This window comes from Perissodus microlepis, chromosome 15 (assembly GCF_051167445.1).
Source record: "Perissodus microlepis isolate ML-2025 ecotype Zambia chromosome 15, ASM5116744v1, whole genome shotgun sequence".
Classification (NCBI taxonomy): domain Eukaryota; kingdom Metazoa; phylum Chordata; class Actinopteri; order Cichliformes; family Cichlidae; genus Perissodus; species Perissodus microlepis.
The window spans coordinates 8,298,737-8,318,504 of record NC_140475.1 but is presented as its reverse complement, the minus strand read 5'-3'; the positions used below and the strand labels follow the sequence as shown (position 1 = coordinate 8,318,504).

At 39.6% G+C, this 19,768-nt stretch overlaps 1 protein-coding gene across 1 annotated transcript; it reads right to left on the bottom strand.

The window, feature by feature from the left end:
* Positions 1 to 17,825: 17,825 nt before the first annotated feature.
* On the bottom strand, positions 17,826 to 19,344 carry tcf21 (transcription factor 21). The gene is made up of 2 exons (XM_084953832.1): positions 18,823 to 19,344; positions 17,826 to 18,069 (listed from the first exon to the last, which is right to left on the bottom strand). The coding sequence occupies exons 1-2, from the start codon at positions 19,255 to 19,257 to the stop codon at positions 17,980 to 17,982; spliced, it is 525 nt and encodes a 174-aa protein (XP_084809958.1). The 5' UTR covers positions 19,258 to 19,344; the 3' UTR covers positions 17,826 to 17,979.
* Positions 19,345 to 19,768: the final 424 nt, after the last annotated feature.

Sequence of the window (19,768 nt, the reverse complement as noted above, 5' to 3'; positions counted from 1 at the left end):
ACACCACAGCAGTCAGTGTACATAAAGTAATATATAGATAAATGAGCATGAGCATGGAAACACACGTGTGCACTCTTATGCAGTTGTTTTTCCATCTGCTCCTTGTTTTCAGGTCCTCCTTGGTCACTTTTTACTCTTGTTATTGTGGTCTGGATATCTTCAAGAAACAAGACTCCGAGTATAGGATGTTGTCATCTCTCTCTCTCTCCTGCATTATGTTTCGTTTGGAGGCAATCACCGAGAAGAACCTGAGCAGTACGTGTCCTCAGCAATCATAATCATGAACTCCCCACTGGTCTGATACACACACACACACACACACACACACACACACACACACACACACACACACACACACACACACACAGGCCTGATTGCTCCTCAGTCTGGTCTGTATAATGTTATAGATGCAGATTGAACATGCCAGTCAGGACCTCACAGGAGGACACTGGGAGGAAAAGTGATGCAAGAGAGGAAAGTAATAATTTATTAGAAAATCTGAGTAAAATGTAGCAATGAAAGAAAGTTAGTGCCAAATAAAATCTTTCTCTGACTAAAACGATGCTAGACTTTAAGAGACTGGACTTTCACCCCATAATAAATGATTAACAAACTGTTTTGCAAATGTTGCTTCTTCCTATCTGTAACATAAAGGCGCACACTAATACACACACTTAACGCTCGTTGAGCTGCGATATTCAAGTGCTCTGATAAAGTGCTGTCTGGTGTTCTCTCACTCTCTAAGCCCCCTGTGACTAGATCAATACTCACTCAGCGTCAAGTTACTGCTAATGTCTTCATGTTTTTAACCAGGCAGTGTGTGCGTGTGGTTAGTAAACCTATGTGTGTGTGTGTGTGTGTGTATGTGCCCCTGATGTGACCCAAGTTATAATTATCATTAGATGTCAATGAAAGTGAAAGGAAGAGTTAGACTCTCCAAAAAATTCCCAAAGTCCTGACCCACAGCGCCCCCTAAGGACAAGTATTGGAAGCTGCAGCTTTCCTGAAAGATTGATTTACTTCTGTGAGAGGAAAGAAGCTCAGTTAACTTATGGGAAATTCAATGCTTGACTTATATTTGAGAATACCTTTATCTCTTCCATAATTAGCCTACATTCATACCTATAAATTACAGGGTCATACAGAAGAATATTGTAGCAATATATGTCCTGAATCAACAGGTATACATTAGCTCCAACACCCAATATAGTGTGGTTTGTAGGATTTTAAATAAAAGGATGCTCTGTTTGATTAGGTGTCTGCACATCAGACAGGAACCAAATAGAAAAACTTATCAAGAAGCCTGGCTATGTGGTCGGGTCTGAAGAGAAGAGAGTCCAGCAGTTTATGGAGAGATGAATGTTCTAGAAGCTGAAATCAGTTATGACCTACCCTGCACATCCACTTCATACCCTTCAGGTTGTCAACAGTAGCATTTTCAGTCAAAGACTGCAACTCTGAGCATCCCAGGAGGTCCTTCATACCCACTGTGATAAGACTGTTTATAGAAATATAATTATATATTTTTATCTGCATATTTGCATGTTGGTAAATATTAGTGATTGACAATTTTATTCATTTATATGTTACAAACTTTATTGGGAATTAATATTGTTCTGCTGTTTGGGATATGTGGTGTTATGTCCGTGTTGTAGTTGCTGTGGCAATGTAATTTCCTGCAAATGATTAATGAAGGATCGATCTATCTAACGGGCAGAGAAAGCACAATATGCATTCTTACATATCAGGAATAATTTTACATTGCAGTGGAAAGCCACAGAGCAGTAAGCTTGGTAAGTTAGTAATCCTGTGTCCTAAAGGTTGCATCTTTTTTTACCTACTACAAAGATTACTTTAACAGTATTTCCAGTCCAGGAAGTAGACATAAAGCAATAAAAATGCTTTGGTTCTTTTAAGAGAGATCACTGTAAAGTCAAATGTGAAGCCAAATGTTTAGAAGAATTGACAGAAATGGACAACTTGGATAAAAAATAGAATTAAATTGGGTCGTCGGAGATTGATCAAAACCTCTGTAATGGTCTGATTTTTTTCTAGATTTCAGGAAGTTGGTTGCAAATAATGGCCAAAACAGAAAAAATAATGGCAGGTTGAATGAAAAAGACTGAATATAGATTTTCAATCATATTCAGAAGGCAGGTGGAAGTCCTGTACATATACAAGCTTTGACTGTTATAATAAAAAGAAGTGTTTTTCCACATTCAGCCATTCTCTGATCTCACCTCCACCTCTCTTTATCCGTCCCCTCATCTCTTCATCCCAATCAATCTCTCTCTCTCTCTCTCTCCCTCTCACTAATGCACTCTTTCATGTGCTCTCCTATTTCTCTCTCTCTCACTGCTGCCCTCTTTCCCTCACCCTGATGTCTCATGGCTCTTTTGTAGGCCCTCTACATTTTTGGGGGTAATGTGATCTCCCCTATTCCTCCCCAGGGTGGTCCACTCCTCTCATTCAAATAACAAGGTCAGGCTGAATGGAGTTGGTGAACAGAGGAGGGACAGTGAGAGAACAAGTCTCAAAGAGAGAATGGGGAGAAAGTTAGATGACGGGTATGTAAAACTGCCATTATATCTCATTTGTGTTCATTCGCAGCTTATGCTACAGGTAGGGTGTGCATAGAGTGTGCAATGTGATGCATTGCATCATGCAAGCAGAGTGTGTGTGTCTTAGCAATGTACCTGTACCATCTGTTAGATCCCATCCAGCAGCTGCTGCTGTTTTCAGCCTAACGAGGCAGGCCTAGTATTTTCCCAAATAAGTATTCCATTAAAATCTACCTTATCTTTATTTACACTTACACTGTAATAAAACATACTTATTTCATGTAGTCAGTACAATTTTTCATTAGAGTACTAATATCTAGTGCTTCACATTTCAAGCCACACTTAGCCATTCACACATCTCTTTTCACACTCAAACAGATGGATGTATTTAGAGCTCTGCCGATATATCGGTCAATATTAGCTATTTGTCAATATATAAGTATCAGTATTTAAAATGGTGGATGAGAGAGATAAGAAACACCTTGCTCATCAGAGGTAAACTTCCCAACTTCCCTGTTGGCAATGGATCTGTTTGGAATACCGTGAACTAAACAACCGACTGATCGAAGCAGAGCGTAAACAAGTAATGCATGACTTGCTTTAACAATAAAGCAGGATTCTTGTTAAAAGCATTTTCACTGTATCTGAAAGAAAAATGAGTCCTGCCTAAGATCACTTCGGTGTGCAGAGACCAAACACCAACCTTGCTATTAATGAACTCTCAGCTTTACTTCCTGAGCAGCAGCTGTTTAGATCTCTAACTGCGCATTATGTCTTTCATTTCTTGTGGTACACCAATGGCATACGATACCTTTCACCCCCCCCACCATCCTAGATGCTGGATGAACGCGATGAGAATGATTACAAAACAGTAATGTTACAGGCTATGAAGCCAAATTAGCAATTAGTAAATGCATTCCACATTAAACATTAGTCATCTGATGTAACGCCAATGTAAACATAATAATTTGCGCAGCTTTAAGATTGCTGTCAGAATTAACTTTATTGATGTTTTACCACAATTCAGTAACAAGTTTCTCTTTCTGCAATGTTGTCAACTGTTTTACTTGGATTTCCATATAATGAAACTACAATGAAACAGGAGGATTAAGATGGCATTAGTGAAAGTCGTGCACAGGCCAGTCAGGGTTTAGTATTATTGCCACTCTGTTTATAACAGCAGATCTTACAAATAAGGATTTTAAGCATACAGAATGAAAGCAAATTTACTTCCAAAAAGCAATAATATGTAGTATTATTCCCTGTGTTTCTGTGCTATTTTTTCTGTTTTTATTTCAGTGCATTTTTCTTTGTTTGCTCTTACTGTGGGTTACTCATAGACTCACATGTTTACCTCTTTTTCTACCACAGGCTGCCATCTTTCTTTCCCCATGCATGAACCATGTTTTCCTTACCAGGAGATGAGTATGCACATCCACACCCATACACACACCTATGCACACCGCTGCAGTGCCCCAGGCAACACTCTATAATGTAGATGCCCCAAAGGAGCATGGGTAACTCAGTCCCCTCTATCTGCCAACTGCTGTGTCACAAAGAGGCTCGCATTACACACACACACACACACACACACACACACACACACACACACACACACACACACACACACACACACACACACACACACACACACAATTAACCACACAAGCTCATGCATTTATACAAGCACATACTCCATATTTTAGCTCTGGTTGTCATGACGCAGACACATTTCAAGCACATAATCAGCCAAAATTCTTTCATTCAAACCTGAAGCCAAAAGAGCGAGGATTAAGAGAAGAAAAAAGTGAAACCGAGCTAATGTCCTAACACACTGTCAGGAACGCTTTAAGGCATCGTACACACTCACCGCTGCACACTCGCTCACACAACAACACAAACCACCCATTTGCTTTTTTACCAGTGCACACTGAAAAAGTTCCAAGGACAAGTTACCCATAATTAAACGTCGAAAGCTGCGTATTCAAATGAAAATCATTTTCACCCTCACTTGTCACCTCACAACGTGCAAATGTGTTTAACAAAGTCTGTGTTTGTGTGTCAGTGTGTGTGCGTTTGAGTTTAAAATTGTTGTTATTGGCTGGAGGAATGAAGTTCAGCTCCAGTTTGGCTGCAAGCTACAAACCTCAAACACACACACACACACACACATTGGTCTGCTAAAATGTACAGAGGGAATGCTGTGGTCACACCTGGGAATGCTCTTTCAGCTAACCTGCCGAACATTTTCTCTCTCCCCATCATTTCCTCTCTTTTGTGGGGAAAAGTAACATATCAAACTGACTTTACTTATGTTTACTTCTACTTTAACCTCCTAGGACCTGCCGTCCACATACGTGGACATCAGATTTTGGGTTGTCAAGAGCAAAATACTAAATTTTGCTCTACAAGGGCCTGATATCCACTTACGAGGACATTATGCTGCCACTGTTCCATCAAAATTGTAAACAAATATCCTTATCCTCAGCTCTCATTTTTCTTAGGAACAAAAATCGGGTAAAAGAAATAATCTGGTGATTCTTTGTTTTTACATTCATTGGGTCCCAATATGCCAAACTATCAAAGAGAAATTAAAAATGCATGCCGTGGAAGAGTTCGGGTCTTAGGAGGTTAAAGCAGAGCTTTAGATGTAGGACGAAGTGTAAAAAAGGAACCTTTTGTTTGTGTGGAGAGAAAATCAGTTCATGGGCATTCTGATTCTGTCTAATGAATATGCACTAACACATCTAAAAAAGCATCCATCATGCATGCTATAATATATATTATAGAGAACATATTTTCTGCACTGAAATGTGATAGTTGTTTTTCAGTTTGTGCTGTTTAATAGAAATATTTGCTCAAATAATGTTCTTAGTTTTTTGTTTGTTTGTTTCGCCCTCTTATTTCTTAGTTCTGTGAAAATTATTAACCCCCATCAGGAAACTGTCATAACTATGAAGTAAATATTAAATTAAAGCCAGGAGATGGTTGCGTCACAGCATGTGGACTGGAGACAGACTTTCTAACATTTTCTTTGTTCTGTTGTAAGGAAATCACCTGACACTGAGGTTTACACTGAAATGAAACATATAGGAGCAGTACTGATCATCAATGGGAGTTCCCTTTGTTGTGTTATGTACTGTTGTGGTCAGACGTTCACACACACTCATCATAAATGTCATATAGCTTATAACTTGGGGCTTTGAACGATTTCTGCAAACTGTCCTTTTTTGAGGGTGAAACGATTATACAGCATACATCTTTAATTAATTTAAAAAAATATATAATTGGGTGCACAAGTTTGATTTTTTAAATTTAATTTTGCTAACCCACACACAATATATACAGGCTCAAATACATACAGACACTCATTTAAATCCTTTAACATGTGGTACAGAAGGTTCTACACTGCCGTGTAGTTCGAAAATGACTATTAACCTCTGATTATTGATCATGACTGACTACAACCGAAAGTTTCTCTTGGCCAGCATAAAAGAGACTTGATTGACTCGCTGGATTGAGAAATACTGAGAACAATGGGAAAGTCCAGGAATCTAAGAAGATCTAAGAAGAAGAAATACAAACTACAACAAAACTATTGTATGTAAGTACATTCAAATGTGTCACCACTTTGGAAGAAAGCCCAAACTGATCCTTGGTGGTTCAGAAGGCTATCATGAACAGGATCATGAACCAGTGTTACTATCCACAGTGAAGTGAGTTTTACATTGCCACTGATGGAGAGGGTGCTGACCGGGAAATAAGTCCTTGCCCTGAAATCTACATCTTTAGGCTTGACTAAAGTTTGCAGCTGCTTTTTATGTTGTTATGCTGCTTTTTAAGTTGTATGACCAGATGAGGCCAAAAATTGAACAGAATGAAAAGAAATATGTTTGGAGGAGTAAAGGTGAGGCTTTCAAACCTAAGAACACTCTACCATCAAGCATGGTGGTGGCATTTTTTGCTGCCAGTGGTTCTGGAACATTGCACAAAATGGATTTAATAATGGTTGAAATTTGGACACTGTTTAGACCAATAGAACAATAGTTCATCAGGAACCCAATCACTTAAAATGAACTCTACCAATTCGTCTAAGAGAAGTGGTCAAGTATCCACGCAGAGCTATACCAAAAGCTTGTTGATGGATACCAGAAATATCTTATCGAGGTGCAACTGTCTTAGGAACGTTTAAACAAATATCAGTGGAGGTGTATGTGTATATTTGAGCCCATATATGTACTTTTTACCCTCGATTCAAACTTGGGGAAAGGAAAAAAGCTGTTAAAAAACATTAGGTACCCCAGATTACCATAACACTCATGCCCATAATGAGTGTACGTAAACTTCAGACCATAACTGTATGACCCACACATTTTGTTACAATGGTGAATGTTCATATTAAAATTCGACAAAGTTTCAAATAGTCAAATAAAGTTAAAAGATTGGGACATTGGATGTCAGTAAGAGTGAATATCTTTATTGTGGTTAACTATGAGGCACAGCTCTTGCTGTGAGCACAGAAGCCACACCCACCTCCTATTCAAACCTCCTTCATGTAGGAACAGCCAATCACAACAAACTTGGCTTAAAAGAGAAGCTACAGCCGCTAGTTTCATGCGCAGGATGAGCTAAGGAGCTGCACCAGTAAATGATACATAAGCATTATTTTAATCTGGAAGGCATGGAAACTAACTGTAGTAGTATTCAGGAATAAAGATCTGGAGCTGGAAATAAGAATAACAGGTCCCCTATAAGATATTACTTCAAATTATTTCCTCCTGTGTTATCTTTAGTTACTTTAAATTAAATATTAACAAATGTCTTGTTCTTGACCTTTCCCTCTGACCACAACAATTAAATGGAATATCATTTTAATAATAGTGCTGTGGTTTCTGTTAAGTATACCCGGTTATAGATCTCCTATCTCAATGAATGTTACACACACACACACACACACACACACACACACACACACACACACACACACACACACACACACACACACACAATTTGACAATTTAGCACATAGCAGACTGCTATCACAGAGTGTAGGATGTACATAATCTCACAAAGTGAATTTTAATTCTGATTTAATTGGAATTAAAGTGGTTTTAAGCCAGAGTTAATGGATTTAGACGGACTCTAATCCTGGTTTAATGAATGCTGGTTTAGTGTGCTGCTCGCCCCTTTCATCATCCTAGACATTGGACCACTGCAGTCCAAGTGGTGAATTAATCAGCCACTTTACTTTTTGGTAAGCGGAGGATGGATGTGTGTGTCTGTATGTGTGGTCTTTGTTTTGGGAAACATGTAAGGAAAGAATCTCTGCTAAATTTCTCTGTATAAATTTGTGAAAATGTTTCATCTTTTTCGACTTTAGTGCAAAGCATTTCTGATTTTCTTTCCTAGTTGTTTCCATGATGTGTGTGCATGCGCACATTCTTCACCATGTTCTTGTGGGTGTGTGTTGCTCGCTTGCTCTCCATCCCTATGTAACTGGAGCCCACCCTCCCCTGTCAAAAATAAAAATCATTTGTCCGTTGCACGAGTGTGTCCATTAAAAATGCATGGTGGAGGGAACTGGGGGACACTGGGGAAGAAACGTGATACTCGACTCTCCGGAAGGGCATCAGAGTACCACGGTGGACAAATGGCATCTAGAGAGAAAGAATGGGATGGAGAGGGAGAGAAGTGAGGGAGAGAAGGGTGAAGTGAATGGGTAAGTAGGTGGGCATTGTGTTCTTCTCCTGAACAGCTCGCTGCTAATGGGCAGAAGTAACGACTTTTGGGGTCCTTTGCTCTTCTTGTAGGTATACAAATAATCACACCACACAGATCCATCACGTCACTGTTATATTATATCATGAATAAGCCAAGGTCTTTGCAGATGTGTTTTTTTTTTTATCAAACTAGTACAGAAGCTCTTCTAGATTCCAAAACAAATACCAAGTCAAGAGCTCTACAGTAAATTAGAGTTGATTTCTTTCCCCTTATCGCATGTGTCTCTGTAATGAGAGACTGTTTTAAGGCCAAAACACACAACGCATGACAGCAAAACGTATCTAACCCTCCTCACTGGCTCTTTGAGGCCTGGGGAGATTGGGGCTAATTGAACATGCACTGAATGTTGGGAAACCCCAGAGCAAACTAAAAAGTTTGTTAACTACTGTAAGTTGCTGAAAGTGAGGTCAAATAACCCTCCGTTTGACTATAGTGTGTGCAAACTGCTCTGCTTTTGTGCAGGTCCAACTGAAGAGACAATGTTCAAGTGGACGGTGCAGTACAGCTAATGTAGCTTCTTTTATCTCTTACTCATTTTAAAATCAAAGGCCAGGGCTGAATAGGTAGGTTACTTTATGCAAATTTGCCTGTACAAGCTCATGAAAGTGGAACATTATCGCTACTGCACATGTCTTATTCAGCATGGCAATATCTTTGAAACTGATTTATTTCAATGCCAAGGGTCCCAATTTTAAGTAGTGACAGTATTTGGTTAAACAAGAGAAAAAGAGACCAATGTAAAGGAAATGCAGGAAAAGTGTAAATGCATTCTGAGTCTGAATCTGTGAGTATTTCAGAAGGGTGTCATTATTTTATCTTTAAATTTTACCAAGATAAGAAAGAAAGGCTTTCTACCTGCCATACATGAAATCACTTTGGGGTTCTTTAGAATGTGTTGTTTGTTAAGATAAAAATAAATATGAGAGTGAATTAAATGTCGTCTTTTCTGCTATGTGAACAATAGTCATTTTTTTTTGGGGGGGGGGGTTGTCTTTTGTTTTACTTTTCTTCCCTCAGGGGTGTCTCTCAGCTGTCAGTGCCGATGACGTTCAGGTGTGACTTGCGTCACTGAGCTGTCACTGTGTACGTGACTATGTGTGTGAATCAGTGAGAGTCTATGGATTTGGGTTTTTTCCCCAAACTTCTGGCCTGGTGTGCTAAACTCATTAAGACAGTAAGCAATCAGATTTGAATGTTCTGTGTACTCTGGTATAAGTCATACATGCACATATTTTGAGGAGTACGGTGAGGCCGTTTTCCCATGTTCACATTGCTTGCTGTCATCTGTCATGCTAACTCTTTCTATATCTTACTGTGAGCCTTACTGTGCCTCTCTTAAGGGACTCTCTGTTTTCTTTCCTTAGTCCTGTCCATCTGCTTCCTATAACACTCGGGCAGTCCAACCTGGCTTTCCAAAAACGCCTTCGACAAAATCAGACATTTATTCACGTACAACCAAAATAGTCCCCCCCCTTCCAACAAAATAAGCCCACTAAAAAAAACTGTCCTGGGCCTGTTTCAATAGGGTGGTCGAATCTGGACCCAATTAAAACAGGGGACCCCCTAAATTTCCTTCACACCCAGCTTGAGGAAGACCCCAGATTAGAGGAATATTTTCCTTATTGCCGACTTTCACTTTTCACGGGACGGTAATTGAGCCCATGTGTGCTCGGCATTGCGAGGTGTTCCCTTTTTTGGTGGAGTGTGGATAAAAACGGCTCGTTGTTAAAGCCATCGGGGCCGGTCACAGACTTGATAAATCTGTTCTTTCTTCCTCTTTCCTTTTCTTCTGGGTTTTCGCTACAATCCTAGGAATGTTGTTTGGAATTAATAGGAGAGGGAGATTTTCTTCTTTCTGTGAGACTTGGTCAGACGTCCATGTGGGAAGAGGCCTAGATGTAGATGAGATCAAATAAACAAAGTCACCTGTGAGTGATTCCAGGTTCTAATGAGACACAAGTTTGCCTGTTCAAATGTGCACCCACACACACATACATACTCACACATGCGCGCGAGGCCACACATAGTATGTTCTCGTATGCAATCACAGCCAATTTGATAAGCACGAAAGCAGGTGTCTGTGTCACTGATATCCTGCACATGCCGTATGCCGCCACACCAACATACTGGCATACACATGCACGCTCAGTGAGGATTAGCCACAGCTTCTCATAAACTCCGTGACTCAACAGTGAGAGCTTGTGTTGTGCTCCCCTATGCGGTGACCCATCATTATCCTCACTCCGGCTTTGTGAGTGCTCTGCTCTGACAGAGAATGAATGGGCGCTTGTTAAATAAACTCAGGACATTGCTTAGGTACCACAGTTGTCTGCACGATATTATTCTAAGTGCTAATAATAAGAAAAGCATCCGCCAGATTCGTTGCTGTTAAAAAGTCTGATCCGTACCTGCAAGTGTGCTGCGGAGAACTGCGCGAGTCAGGCTTTGATTCATGTCTTCCTAATAGTAATAGACCTGAATCCTCTAAAAACAACATGTGGATAACTCTTATGCACACACAGACACCCACATACAGAGGACTGCGTGTATGCACACACATGCACACACTCCACACACAGGTAATTGTGCCCACCTGGGAAAACATAATTTAGTCAGGCGCCCCTTCCTTCTACTAACACTGCTCTAACGGCACGGATGTGTGTTCCTGTGTGTATGTGTGTGTGTGTGTGTTAGAGTGACCTTTTTTACCCTTTTCTTGCTCTTTGATCCCAGAATGCATTTGACTATCAAAACTCCCTAAGCCCTAAAAAATCCAATTACAATGCAACACTTCACAAACTTTGCACTTCAACGTTTGAAATGATCAAAATGCTTGTCCGCGCAGGCCCAGCAGCCTAGCTAAATTAAATAATAGTAATAATAATCATTTATTTGTCTTCTACACTGTAAAACTAAGGCCTCCAATTGCAGGCTGGTGCATATATAAAAGAAATTTTTAATTGCTGTAACATAAGCACCAAAGTGCGAACTGACAACCACCATGTTTTGCTCGAATTCCTTCACAGTCTGCTGCATGTGAGGCTACATAAATCTGTGCCTTCAGCAAGTATCTCAAGGATGAAGACACAAGCATCTACTCGAGCTTATGTTTTGGTTTCAGCAGGAAATTTGTTATTTTAAAACTGTGCTCTGTTGGAGGATGGGGATGGTTGAAAGCACCCAGGCTGGATGAATCTTGTTCTAACCATCTCTGAAGGTGTCTGAGGAAAGTCATGCTTAAGTGACCTTACTGGAAAATCTGTGAATTCTGACCATACCCTCTGAATGTTGCAAGAGAAACTGAGTCTCATCAGCCTCAGTTTCCTATTCCGATATAGCTCATCTTCTTCAATATTCAACATGTTCTGTGTTAAGAGATATAGAATAGAATCTCTAGCAAATGGGCTACAGCAACAGAAGGCCACAGCTAAGAACAGGCAACTGTGGCTACAATTCACACAAGCACACCAAAATTCTGCAATAGAGCAGCGGTCCCCAACCCCCGGGCCTCGGACCGGTACCGGTCCGTGAGTCGTTTGGTACCGGGCTGCAAGAGTTGAGGCTCAGGTGTGAAATTTATGGTTTTCAGGGTTTTTATCAGTTTTCAGCGTTATTTTGTTATCGTTTTTATCGTTAACTTTTTTTCCTGGGTCTTTTCACGTGTGTTATGAATAAATCTTCTTTTTTTTCCGGTACCGGTACTAGTTTGATTTTGTTGTATTTATCCGCGACACCTTAAAGGCCGGTCCGTGAAAATATTGTCGGGCATAAACCGGTCTGTGGCGCAAAAAAGGTTGGGGACCGCTGCAATAGAGGACTGAAAAATATTGCCTGGTCTGAAGAGTTTCAATTTCTGATGTAACATTCAAATGGTAGATTCAGAATTTGGCAAAAACAACATGAAAGTATGGATCCATCCTGCCTTGTGTCAACAGTTTTGGTTCTGGTGTTAATAGTTTGAAATGTGTTAACTAACTAACACAGTCTAAGTAACTATTGTTGTGATGTGGACCTATAAAAAATTTTTTTAATTGAAAATGGAATTCATTTATTGCTGTCCATGTCAATTCAATTCAATTCAATTCAATTTTATTTATATAGCGCCAAATCACAACAAAAGTCGCCTCAAGGCGCTTCATATGTCCACCCCTTTATGAGTACAGTGCACCCATCTTCTGAGGGTTACTTCCATCTATACAGTGAAGAGTTGTCCAACTGGGCACGAGTAAAGTGTAACCAGTGAAGTGGCCGGTGAGTGTAGTTGCCAATTTTTGGTCAACTGACTAACTGTGAAATAAACTGGCTGTTTAAGCTTTTCATGTCTCATTGAAGTCACTGTTGTTTCTTCTTCTTCTGTGCAGAAATGTCACATATATCTTGAAACAAATACGATATAGAACCCGAAGCACATAATGGCAAAGGTGAAACGTAATAAATACCTGCTTTGATTTGAATGCATTTACTATTTAAGAAGTTCTGTCAATCTAAAAAAAGTTTTCCATGATATCAACAATTTCAGGGATGAAGACGTGCTGTTGACTCCATAGATGACACCACTGACGTAAAGGACAGAAGTCTGATGGCAGGCACCTGCTGTGCCCTTTTTAATAATCACAAAGTGATGCCAACAGTGACACACACACACACACACACACACACACACACACACACACACACACACACACACACACACACACACACACACCCCAATAAACATGAGCATGAGTCTGATCTGGGCAGGCCCCAGCTATCTTTGGCATCTCCTCTATTCTGGTGGTTGCTGTGCCAGTCTGCTCAGGCAGTGATGTCAGCTGATACAAATTGACACCACTACCAGCTGTTGCCCTGCCTTAATCATGTTAGGATATGTGGCAATTTTTTTTTACAATGCAAGTTGAGCATTGAGTTTTATGTGCATAATTTAAAGCAGCTCGTTTGCAATTACTGTAACCGAGCAGACAGCAAATCTTTCAGTAAAACATTTACTCAAATATTGCCTTACACGTCATGAACATTAACAAATTAATGTGCCCATGTGCTAAACTGACATTTAATTGATACAGAACTGAAAAGCAGATTGTCCTACCAAACTTCTTCTTCTTTCTTCTAATTTCCAATTTTGAATAATTAAATTCAAATTAGATTCAAGGCTCAATGAGAGTTTCTTTCTTATTTGAAAACAGAACAACAACACATATTCATTATCTACCATAATAATAAGATCATGCAAGACGTGCGATATCGGTGCCATGAACTACTAAATGCTGTCTACTACAGTACTATTGAGGTAACTGCTGCAGTTACTACAGACAGCTAGCACAGTCACTACTGCCTGTTATATGGAAATGTAGTGGCACCTACAGGACATTAGCAGACCTATATAGGTCTGCTTTTTATATAGGTAAAGCAGACCTATATTTTAACTTCTGAGGTATGTGTTTAGATCCCAATGAGAGGGTCCTCATAAATAAAGCTCAATAACTACCTTAGCTTTAGCTCGTCTGGCTTACTGTGCTCCATTTAGTTACTGCTCTACGTTACCATCTTTATAGTTTTTTGTAAATGCTGTCCTCTAATTGTGCCCTCAGTGCCTTTCTCAATCTTACTTTTTGTTAAGAAGACTCCTCTGCTGCCATCTACTGGTATAAAAAAGATGCTGCAGGCATCATGAGCAACCCACATCACCCTCTGCATGAGTCTGTGAGTGCGCTAAGCAGTCAGAGACTGAGACACCCTCGCTTCAGGAAGGAGCACTCTTGCAGATTGTTCATCCCGACAGCAGGTAGACTCTATAACTCCTCAACAATGATGTCATGAGTCACTTGGACACTGTGGACATCCAGTGGACTTCCACGGTCACCACTTCATGCATAATGCACCATATATATGTATGGACATGTGCATGTGCATGTATATGTATATACAGTATATATAGACAGATATATATATAGATATATATATGTTTAGTGTATACATGTGTGTATGCATGTATCTATACTTAAAGATACTTACTTACATAGTAATAGTAGTAATAGTAGTAGAATAGTTCAATTTAAATCTTATCTTATCTTATGACAGAATAGTTATCAGAAATAGACAATCAGTAAGAAATAAGCAAATCACAAACCCCACAATCCACCTTTTATGGAAATTTATAAGAGAGACCCTAACTCCCTGATTCATAAGCAACATGCTGAGAGACGTATTAGGTGAGCTGAAGGGGAAGCGTGTGCGGCAGGAGTCACAGATGTGTTCAAGGTGGGGATGGGATTACATCATATCAGCCCTCTCTTGTGTGCAATGGTGACTCCTGCATGACCTCATCTGGTCAGGCAGAATAATAATAATAATAATAATAATAATAATAATAAAAGTAATAATAAAAAGTAATAATAATAATAATAATAATAATAAAGGTTTGGGATGTGTCATATTTGGTTCAGCATCAAGGATCATCTAATCTGTGGTAAACATTACATTTTTAATATATCATGTCAATCAAATGCAATTTTTAAAAATCCAATAAAATATAAAATTAATTCAAAACTAAGATACATACTTATTTTAAATCATAGTTTTCCTGAAATATTTTCTTCAATTTATAAAATTTGTATCACATGTTTACTATGTTCTAAACCTGATAGTTTCCTTAATAATCTGAGTATTTATCATATCTATGCATATGTGCAGATATTTTAACTGTGGATTATCCAACAAGTAAATGTCATTGTAGAAAAGTACAATGTTTTGAAGTGAATTTAAAAGTCACTATAACAAACGAGCTTGCAGATTTTGGCCTCACTTAAATTTTGTCCAGGAGATGGCAGTCTGTAGATACTTCATGCATGGCAAATGCAGTATCCAGAGACGGCATTGTGGATAGGCCTGGACAGTAAGAATAGAAAGAACAAAGTTATGTGAGTCATTGGGTTAAATGCTGTTGTTTTCTGCGAGAGTATGTGGTTTGTAGATGGGCTGGTCAGTGCATCAGTCCTTAAAGAGGTTCTAGGAAGTAAAATACAACATCAGCTTATGCTGTCGTACAGTAGTGACGTACAGCTAAGCCGAGATCAAGTTTTCAAAGAAAAACAAGGGTCATGCAGAAGTGAAACATGATGGAATCAGATGGAACAAAATGTGATTTTTTCGTTTCCTCCCCTCAGTGTGTGGACCTTTTCCACACCACAATTTTGGGCAGCCATCCAACAAAACAATTAGTAAGTATGGGAATCCCAGCCCTTCTCTCATACAGTTCCCTCCCTCTCTCCCTCCTCTATCTCTCCTCCTCTCCTGCTCTTTCCCTGCAGCTGGAGCCAGGAGAGAGGCAGCCAAGTTTATTTTCTCCTTGGTGGTCCCTTTGGGGTGGTGGCGAGGCCCCCGCCGTACTCCTGCTGATGTATTAGGTGAGGGTCCTTTAAGAGATGTCGGTGGGACTCTTTTATTACTGCTGCACTTAATCTTATTGTTCCTGTTAAAGGATACTTGTTGCTATTCTTATTTTTCTTCTTCCTTTTCTTCTATTTAAGTAACAACTGTGTGTGATTAAACTCACCTACATCCCTGCTGCTAGTTTGAAATGGGAAGTCCTAATCATTAAAGACGATAGTGCAAAAATCAAGGAAACTGAGAATACACCCAGGGGTTAATGGAAGCTTCAGTTGGCAATATTTTATAAAATTATTATTTTCCAAATTCACTCATAAAAAAGATGAGCAAAATACAAAAAAATGACTGACTGGATTGACTTCATGTTTTTTTGCCTTGCTCTTTTGCTCCTTGATGTAGTATTCAGATCCTTCTCAGATCTTTGTTTTGTCTTAAAACAACTCACAATATCCTAAATGAAAACTCTCAAACTGACTCAAACTGAGAGTTTTTAAATGGAAATGTCCATTTAAAAACAGAAGAGTTCAGAGCATTTCACTGAAAGGCTCTGATGAGACATTATGAGCTCACTGGCTGATTCCCACAGCGCTCTGGAGACATAAATAAATAAGTAAAAGAAAACAAAACATCTTCTTCTATTGAATGGCTGAATCTACAGCAATGTAGCTAATATATCATAAATAGATCAAAAGATATGGATGGAAAATCGGCCAATAATTATACTAGCTATAGCCAAACAACTTGGAAAACAGGCTGATATATATATATATATATATATATATATATATATATATATATATATATATATATATATATATAAATGAAAAAAAAAATTGCCTAAAAATTCTCTACATTTCTAAAAGTATGAAAACTACGTGTTATTTTTTCTGACTTGAAAGAGTACTTGACCTCCAGAGGTCATATAGGTTATAGCCTAGGTGTTTAGTTAGTTGTTTTTAAGGAGTAAGTGAAAACTAGTGCTTTCTCCCTTTTTTGCGCTCTCTTTTTTTTCATTCCCAATAAACCGCAGTGAGAAAAGTGAGAGAGACAAAGGGGGAGAGGCCTTGTGTCAGAGCGCATAAATAACTGTCGACGTGATGTAAACACAGCGGTCATAACCCGAGCAAATTAAAACAACTGGTCTGGGCGGGATTAAAGCAGGTTTTCTACGTCTAAAAAAAAAAAAAAAAAAAAACACCCCAGCGTCCGCTGACCTCCAGCGACTCCCTTCTGATTGGCCGAATGCTAATTAGTCAATCCAATCACCGCATGCGCGTGAGTTGATGAGGCAAAATGCAATTAAGCTAACGAAAAACGACGATGGCTGCTCATATTTTAGCGGTGTAGCTTCATAAATAAGATAATAAACTGTTATTAAACAGCCCTGACAGTTAGGTTAAAATAATTTTAAAAAAGTAAAAGTCAGTGACAACAATGATACTTCTCAAACTGGCACCCGGTTTATTTACCTTTCTTGCATTTACCCTATCAGCAAAGTTAGCAACGAGATAAACGTGATTTGGCCTATTTGGCCTGTTTACGCCACAAGAAGAGTAACTCCTTTATAACGCCCACATAATCTACCAAGGCAAACGTTTGTTTATGTAACGACAGCTTTGTCCACTGTTATCTTTCAGACACAACAGAGGGAGACTCGGGCTCTCTGTACCTACGCTTTGTTGGTGGGCAGGGTCTGCTATTCTGTAGGAATGGAGCGATAAGGCGGGTTGCCAGGTCAAACTATTGGCCCACACAAGAAAAAAAATAATAAGGACTGATTACACAGAGTGTAAAAGTGGTACAAATATATTTCATATACTTCATGTAATCTGTACAACAATTTGAGCAGGTTTCATGTGCCTTATCCAGCCATCCATCAAATCATCCATCCATCATAAGACAATCGCAAAACACAGGCCTGCATCAGTAAAAACGCATCTGCAGATTATTACTGTTTGTTGAAAAAAAGAAAGAAAAAAGAAAAGAAAAGAAAGAAAGAAAAAGAAAAAAGAAAACGAAAACGAAAAAAAGCAATTTAAAGTACAAAGTTTATCTTTGAACCAGCAAAGATAAAAGATCACAATGCATTTAAATAAACGATTTTTTTTCTTTACGGGAACGAAGGAGAGTGGGATGCCCTCCCGTTATTCCCACTCAAAGTCTGCAGAGATGAGACTTGCATTTCAGTCACTATAGGATTTTTTTTCATTGTTCCTTTAAAAAGGCAAAGAGCTGCTGCCACTGAGCTGCATCAAGACGCCGTAGTTCCGCACAACCTCGTTGAGTTCAGCATCTCCTTCAAATCGTTCTCCGGTTTACCTGCAACCATGAAAGGCCACGTCTGCGGAGGAAAACGCAACCAGTTAGAGCGTGCACTGTCAAAGAGTTTGAACTAAATCAAACCTAAATTCAAAGCCAGTATGCGTGGAATCACCTTAAACCACTAGATAAACATAATAAAAACATCATTCATTTGGAGCAAACACTCTCACTTAGTGCTCTCGGGTGTCATTAAAACAAACATTTTAGTCACAAAGGCCACAATATAAAGCTATAACGTGGAACATTTAACGTTTTCTGGCTCCAATATTCATATTTAATTAAGTTCAGTTCTAGCGTTTGATAAATAATTTTGAATTGCAATCCGTTTTTTTTCTCAATTTGCTCCGAAAAGTTATTTTTAAAAAATTACATCATTGCAACATTAATTTCACTTGTCTCCCCAACGAATCACTGCCGGCACTGACGGCCTAACGATGAAATTATTTCCAATTGCACTTCTTGGTCTGCAGCCTACAGTGATTGTAAACTGTCGGGTATTTATTACGCTTGCACGAGGCTGGCTGTTTGCTTGTTTGTTTTTTACCTCCCTCGTGCACCTGCCTAGTTGAGCGATCGCCCTCCTTTGTCACTTTACTGAGTAATTGAGGCCTATAATTTGGCCTTTGCAGGCCACGTTAAAATAACGAAACAACATTGGATTTTGATTAAAAGTGATTCAGGTATTTCACTACATTATTATATTAAAACTCCAAATTGGAAGTGTGGAAATTTGGGGAGCAAAAAAGTACAAGCCCCTTAAGCCCATTCTCACCAGGTTAACAGGGTGGATATATCCATTTTCGTATTTGTCGTTGGCCAGTATCTGTCGGAGGTGCGCTATGTAGCTAGACGCCAGGCGCAGTGTGTCCAGTTTGGAGAGCTTGGTATCCGGTGGTACCCAGGGTAAGGAGGTCTTAAGCCGGGAGAAGGCTTTGGACAGGACTCTCATCCTGGCTCTTTCCCGGGCGTTGGCCGCGTTCCTCTGCACCTGCTTGCCCTCCTGTTGTGCCACACCCTTGGGCGCCGTTTTCCTGGACGTTGTCTTCCGTTTTTTGCCGGGCGTTTCTCTCCGTTCCTCGTTTGCGCATGAGCCCTCGCAGTTTGAGCTCTCCTCCGTGCTCTCGTTGGAATCTTTACCGGAGGAACCAAACTTCAGGATGCCGTCCAGGAGCTCGTCGTCGACATCGCTGAGAGACCCGGTGGACATATTAGTACCGTATTCCCACTGAAGCGGGCTCAAAACATGGGAGCAGAATTCTTCGGCTGGACACGATTGAACAGGATGTGCGCTGGATGTTCATGAACAACTAACTGTGCAGAAAGGAACAGACTTTTTTATCTTTGTGACCAGAGAGGGCGTTGCCACATGCTGGGAGGAGACAGCGGTACTGATCTTTCTTGCTGGCTCCCCAAAGGTTTCGAGGATCCCAAGGGACCCTGGATGAGCCCAAGATGTAGGACATGTGTTTTATTTTAATCACTGTTCAACCGGAACATGTGATTTCCTCATAAAAAAAAGAGAGACAGGTGCATTTATACATAGAATTTCTTTCTTTCTTTCTTGAACTTTTTGTCATAATTACTGAAAAATTACATTGGCAACTACATGCATGGCCCACCAATCAGTTCTGTACATCTACTGTATTTTAAGTTAACCTTTGTCTTGCTTGAGACCTCCAAATTATGTAGTTACAGTGATCACAGCACACGACTGCACT

Bases quoted from the DNA above. Each gene is read 5' to 3' on its own strand.
- tcf21 (XM_084953832.1), bottom strand. From the start codon at position 19,257: ATGTCCACCGGGTCTCTCAGCGATGTCGACGACGAGCTCCTGGACGGC. The intron at 18,070-18,822 runs GTGAGAATGGGC...TTTCCTCCGCAG, and splicing joins ATATCCACCCTGTTAACCTG to ACGTGGCCTTTCATGGTTGC.